A 6,592-nucleotide genomic window follows, 5' to 3' on the forward strand; every position below is an offset into this window, starting at 1 on the left:
TTTTTTTTTTTTTTTTTTTTTTGTTTTAGAAAAGAAAACCAAGCAACCACACCCATTCCATAATATTCCAAAATTTGATTTGAAATGGCCAAAAGGAAGAAAAGGAAAAAGGGCAAGAGGGAAACCACCATATCCTTACTGGAAGATTATCTGCATATTTTGCAAAATAACTGTCTGTGTAATCGTGTAGTTTGAGCTTTGAAGGGGGATTTACTTCTCGATAGATCTAACGATGAATTCAGATCGATCTGTTCAGCTGTATTTCCAAGGGATGTACAAGATTTGGGCACACGGCTACTCTACTAGCGGTTGTTGCTAGGGCACTGAAACCGGCTGTCTGCTAGTAGTTCTGCCCGAGGGAAGGATGGCTCGTGCAGCAGCAAGTCCGGGCCGGGTCAGAAGTTTCGGTCGCTTGGGCACCGAAACTGGCTGTCAGCTAGCAGTTCCGCTTGAGGGAAGGAGCTGTTGGATGGCACGTCAAGCAGCAAGTCCTGATCAGAACTCTCGGTTGCAAAACCGAAGGAGTCCAGCACAAGGGAACTATTATCGGGAGGCAATGCAAAAAGATGTTTTGGGCTGAAGCAAATGCCATCGGTCTCTACTAGTTCCTTGTGTTCATAGGCACCTTTAATCGTCACCCTTATGGGACTCTTCATCACCGCCTTTGCTCCTGGACGAAAGGGAAAGCATTAAACACACTTTTTTCTACATCAATACTGTTAAAAGTGTTCAGGAGCTCGTGAGTTTCTCTTATATGGTTTGTAGCCTCGTATTATCCTTTCTTCAATTCAAGTTTGCTAGAAACACAGAATAATATTCCTCATTTCTGTAATGTAAGAGAGTAAAAAAATAAACATTGCAGACCTGAAGGCTTCTGATCCTGCCCATCTCGTGATCTTTTAACATTTACCGAGCCAACGTCACTGGGCCCTCCAGCAACTTCATAGCAACTGCTGCTGCTTTTATACTTTGCGTCCTAAAAAGCAGTAAAATATGTTGAGCTAATTCTGTAGTGAGCAAAATCCCGATTGGGTAGACAAGTGCTTAATAAAGCAATTCAAGAACTTCTGAAATGATATTCTTCCAAGTCTATAAAGTTCAAAACGAATATTCAGCTATGCTCTTTATACCTAGAAACTTGAAAGCGAAGTATACACAGATGGGGAAAATGAAACAAGAGAGTGACAAAACAGAAGGAAAATTATCTATAATGCTGCTCGTGTCAATAATTTGGCTTATTTTGACTAATTGACAAAAGGCACAAACTGCACACTAAACTGAAAGGTCGAGAACAAAAAGGTAAACATTAAGCGGAGGAGCATTCTTGGAAATCATTAAAACAAGTTCAGCAATGTTAGCACGTCACAAAAAAAGGCACCTGATACTTACTTTCAGGTCTATATAATGCAAAGGTGAATCAAGATGCCCAAGAATCTGAAATTCTTCAAATTGATCCTTATCCCTGAAATTTAAAATCGTATTAGACAATATCAAAAGTAACTGACGAAAACCTTGAATTCCAGAGATGTGAGAAATGAGAGCATCTGAATTGTGAGGCACCCATCAAGGAATTACATGGCATAGATATCCAGAATCACACTTCTTTAGCCGGCTCTTGTTGCCATATTCAGTATAGCAGGTGATTCTTGTATCTAATATTTTTAATAACTTAGAAAATAGAAAGCAGCAAGTTTCTTAGCATGTTTTTATCCAAGATTATTGATTACTACCTTTTCACTAGTTCTAGTTCCATTCCTAGTCCAGTAGGCTTCCTGACTCTCTCGGCCCCCGCATCTTGTGAATTGATGGCACCCTTTTTATTATAGTTATGTACAGGAGTACTCAACGGGGAATATGCCTCGTTTACAGTGAGTTGCTTGTTGTCAACTGATAAAGAGCTGGCTTCAGATTCTTCTTCTCGACCTATAGAGGATGGATGCCGAATGAGCATACTTCCATGACCTATCTCGACAGAGACCATAGGTTTATCACTCTCAAGAAGCAAATCCTCGGCAGAAGATCCAGAGAGGAACAAAGACTGTTGTTCGTGTAAGATAGTATATAGATCTTTGGTGAGCTTCTCAACTGGAGATGGCTTTGGGCGAGTGAAACATGTTCTCTTCCTCGAAGGCACCATTGTATCCCACACATTAGGTTGAGTAGGACCTGGTAGCACAACCAATGGTTAACTGTTTGAACGAGAAGTCACTCAAACCATTCAATAAATTTTCAGGAACAATATAAATTACAAGTACCAAACTATAATATATATATATATATATATATATATATATATAGACACACACACACACAAAACTATTAAAAAAATTATTTTAAATAAGTTATCAGGGCTAAAGTGAAAATAGTCAAGCGGTCATGTTTCTACTCCGATTCTTTTATTTTCTGAAGAAAATGCCTTCATCTAGCGCACTAATTGGAGATGAATTTCAATTTAAGCAATCAAAGATGAAGAATCAAATATATAAGCAGCTAGTTTGGCATTAGTAATTTTAGTCTATACAGGCTATACTTCGTGTGATAACCGAAATAAAAAGGGCAAAGCGATGAAAAAAGCCAATCAATAGATGGCAACCAACTATGACACAAAAACATTCTTAGGATAAAGAAAGGAAAAAAAATATTTTTGTGCTTAAGGCAAAAAATAAGAAAGATGGGGGTCCACTTTGTAGCTGCTACATAGATATAGAACTAACCTGTTAAATCACTTACTTCAGTACCACCAAATTCAGCACAGCTCTCCGAGTTAGAGACAGCAGAACCAGAACTTGACCTGTTGCTTGTATCCTCGTCTAAACCCTTGCGTAAACCCTGATTGTAATCTGGAGGAATTCCTACTTGAGAATAAAAATGGTTTTGCTTCCGTTTCATAACCTTTTCTTCTTTGTTTCTATTGGATACGATTTTGACCCTTGAAATCTTGTAGTTCTCAGAGTCATCCGGATCAATCCTAGCATGCAAAGGAGTATAGTTTGCCAATGTTCCTTTTGTTCTCCAACGTGAGCCACATGCATTGCACAGAACTGGCTTTTCTGGAGGTCCATTACGCCAAAGTGGAGTGCCTAAACATAAATTAACCGCCAGAAACAATTCAGACTGGCAAGTTTACGGAAGAATGAATGGCATAAAAGAATATGACTAAAATAATGAGAGTAACAGACAAGTAATATTTTCAACAAAGAAATATGAGGTGGATTCTTCCACACCAGCAAATATCACTAGCATGGCAAGTATCATTTTTTTTTCTTTTTGACGGTTTTGATACTTTCAGAATGCTACATGTTTTAGAATGTGCAGAAAATGCTAATGTTTTCATACTTCAGCATGCAACGTTGCAACAAGAGGAAGTATGGAATGTGCGTTCCATAACTTGCAAAAAGGAAAGATGGGTTGGTCGAGATGAGCATTTAATGTTAACTAGCAATGCAAACTCATGATCAGAGAATCTGTTCACTCAAAGCGCTCTTAAACCACTTGCAGATAGAGTCACTATACAAATGGCACAAAAATTTAAATACTTGTAAAGCAGACATGCTAAAATGGACAACTAAGTTAGGGAAAGGACCTCATGATGAATCCCAACGCAAGACATAAGAGCAATCTAAAAGAAAACTTTAAAAGGGAAGGAAATGAGAATTTCTCATAAAGAGAAGTCAGAACCTATAAGATCAAAATAAGAAAGGTCCAGTCAAATGCAGGACATAGCAATTTTATCCAGCAAATAATTGTAGCCTAAGTGTTCTATCAGAATGCGGTTTGAATACAACAAAGATTATATTCTAGTCAAGATGTGTTAAGGCCATTACATAGCTGAAACAAGGCAGAAACAAAACCGGCAAGGTATGAAGTTGGAGGTAGAGGGTACTACTTAATGGTAGGAGATAGTAAACATGACAAATTTTTTTAGTTTTGTTGATTGCACCTAGAAATGACAACAATGGCATGAAGCTCCATTACGACACTGAAGTAAACGAAATGAATGAATCCTAAACCACTAAATATTTTTGGAAGAGAGCATTCATTTTAAGTAAATCACGAACATCAGTTCAAAGAAACACGAGCCACAGTTGGGAAGCATTATTGTCCTGTCACCCCTCTAATTAAATTATATGGCTGTAAAATTTATCAGGATACTAATCCTGTACAAATAGAATGTAGATTCATGTGCCAAAGAATGTACATTTACCACAAAGGAAATTTCAAAACTATGAAGAGTATGAACCTAGAGAAGAGAAGCATGATTCAATACATTCAGAAACACTTCCCATTGCATTTGGGAGAGGAAATGGTATTGATTTGCATTGCAAATTTTACCAGTCACATAGTGTACAATACACCTAGCTAAGCAGAGAAGACAGGAAAGTTCAGAACTCCAAATCTTCTTAAAATTTTGCAAAATTCAGGCCCAGAGATTTTTGGGTAGTCATGGTTATATATGAACCCTATAATACAATAAACGGATCTCAAAAACAGATAGAATACACATTTTTGTTCAGTTCCACCGTTCCAAAGCAAGGTACCATATGGGTATCAAAGCATGAAGCTGCATAATTCAACAACTGATCTGAGCATTCAAATCCATTTACACAGAAAGAAGACCGACCCGAGAAGCGAATAATCAAATTATGCTCAATCGTTTCTTGAATATTCAAATATTTACAAGGGAAAAAAAAAAAAATCAAACTCACTTGTAACACCACAGTGATAGCAAGGTCCTTGCTTTCCCATATGTAGGAACTTTTTTCCCCTAAATTTAACGAAAAAAAAAGGGAGAAAGAAATACTCTCTTCAGAAAGAAAAAACTATTTTTTCCAAAGAAAATGAAGATTTATATATTTTTACATGCGAATATGAGTTTGATTTTTTCCTTTAGCCTTTCTACAGCAAATATGAACAGTGGGTTTGAAGGCTTTTTTCTGCAATACAGAGTTTATGCAGAAAAATACCAAAACCCAACAATACCCGGAAGAGTCTGTATCTTAAAGTCCCAGAAAAACCACTGAAAACTGAAATTAAAATTTTTTTTAAAAAAAATTAAAAAATATATATACACATCAGTCTTGAATACGAACAGGTAATTAAGGGATTGAGATTGGGGTGTTAAAGTTTTAGCTGAGAATTTCTGTACAATTCAATGGAAAAAGGAAAGAGACCATTGCAGGAATCTAATAATAATAAATGGTTGAGGAAGGAAGGTGAAATGGGGAAGGAAAGAGGTGTTGGTGGGTTGTTTCTAAATGACCTCTTCTTGTTGTATTGTATATAAGAAGTTAAAATGAAAATATTGCACTTTTGACCCCTAATGTATTTGTATTTTGTGAATTCATTCATTCAATTATAGTTGTTTGCAATTATATTTCATAATTGTTTCTAAAAATATTGATTATAGTCCCTCAATAAAAGACATATTGTTGGTCATGGGCAAGATTAAATCTAGAAGGGGTTGAATAAACTTAATAAACCAAAGTTTTTTGTACAAAGTGCACAATATAAATCTTAATTTGCTTTATCTGAATAAAAATGTTAGCACAACTTTAATAGCGAACATTAGATTAGGAGTAACCCAATGGGGTAGCTCAATTGGCAAGTGAACTCTCTTTGTCAGTTTGGGTGTTAACTTGCCCTCTCCTTTGAGGGCAGGCATAATAGTGGTTATCTGGATATGTTAATTGCCCTTAATGTTTCCGAGCGTTTTCGTCGTTATGTTAATTGCCCTTAATGTTTCCGAGCGTTTTCGTCGTTGAAAATGTTCCTCTTCTGTTAGTTTGGGTGTTAACTTGCCCTCTCCTTTGAGGGCATAATAGTGGTTATCTGGATATGTTAATTGCGCTTAATGTTTCCGAGAACAAGGGATTGTCTATGAATGAGTTTTCGGAAATCCCTTTTCTTAATACCCTTATTACCCCTTCATCCGGAGCTGCTGTAACTTGCGCTCATCATGCTATACTCGCGGGGAAGGAAAAACGAGCAGTTTACGCTGCTCATCATGCTATACTCGCGGGGAAGGAAAAACGAGCAGTTTACGCTTTAGTAGCTACCGTTTCACTGGCTCTAGTATTCACCGGCTTTCAAGGAATGGAATATTATCAAGCACCCTTCACTATTTCGGATAGTATTTATGGTTCTACCTTTTTCTTAGCAACTGGCTTTCATGGTTTTCATGTGATTATAGGTACTTTTTTCTCGATCATATGTGGTATTCGCCATAGAGTTGTCAATATGTTCCCTGGGTTAACAGTTAGAGTTGTCAATATTGAGCATGTAAACGTTGGTTGCAACATCGGTTCTCTGCTTGTAAATTTCTTGTTTTGCACATCATCGGTTCTCTGCTTGTAAATTTCCTGTTTTGCACTGAAAAATTGCAGCATCTCGATATGTCGTTTAATAATCTCATCAACTCGATCTCCAGGATGAGGATTGAGGTATGTGATTCTTTATCGTTTCTTGATTTGTCCGAGAACCGGTTCACAGATTCTGTCCTGTCCTGGTGGCGTTTGGGAACTGTACTGGTCTCTCCGAGATGATTTTGGTTTTCAATTATTTCAGTGGTCCGATTCCTAGAGAGTTTGGGCAG

The 6,592-nt window shown here is 37.2% G+C and overlaps 1 protein-coding gene across 1 annotated transcript; it reads right to left on the bottom strand.

Annotated features, from left to right (window-relative positions):
• Positions 1–111: 111 nt before the first annotated feature.
• LOC116030199 (GATA transcription factor 26-like) lies at positions 112–5,247 on the bottom strand. Its single transcript, XM_031272370.1, has 6 exons — positions 4,707–5,247; positions 2,715–3,080; positions 1,731–2,166; positions 1,390–1,462; positions 865–976; positions 112–670 (listed from the first exon to the last, which is right to left on the bottom strand). The coding sequence occupies exons 1-6, from the start codon at positions 4,744–4,746 to the stop codon at positions 396–398; spliced, it is 1,302 nt and encodes a 433-aa protein (XP_031128230.1). The 5' UTR covers positions 4,747–5,247; the 3' UTR covers positions 112–395.
• Positions 5,248–6,592: the final 1,345 nt, after the last annotated feature.

Source organism: Ipomoea triloba, chromosome 9, assembly GCF_003576645.1.
Source record: "Ipomoea triloba cultivar NCNSP0323 chromosome 9, ASM357664v1".
NCBI lineage: Eukaryota > Viridiplantae > Streptophyta > Magnoliopsida > Solanales > Convolvulaceae > Ipomoea > Ipomoea triloba.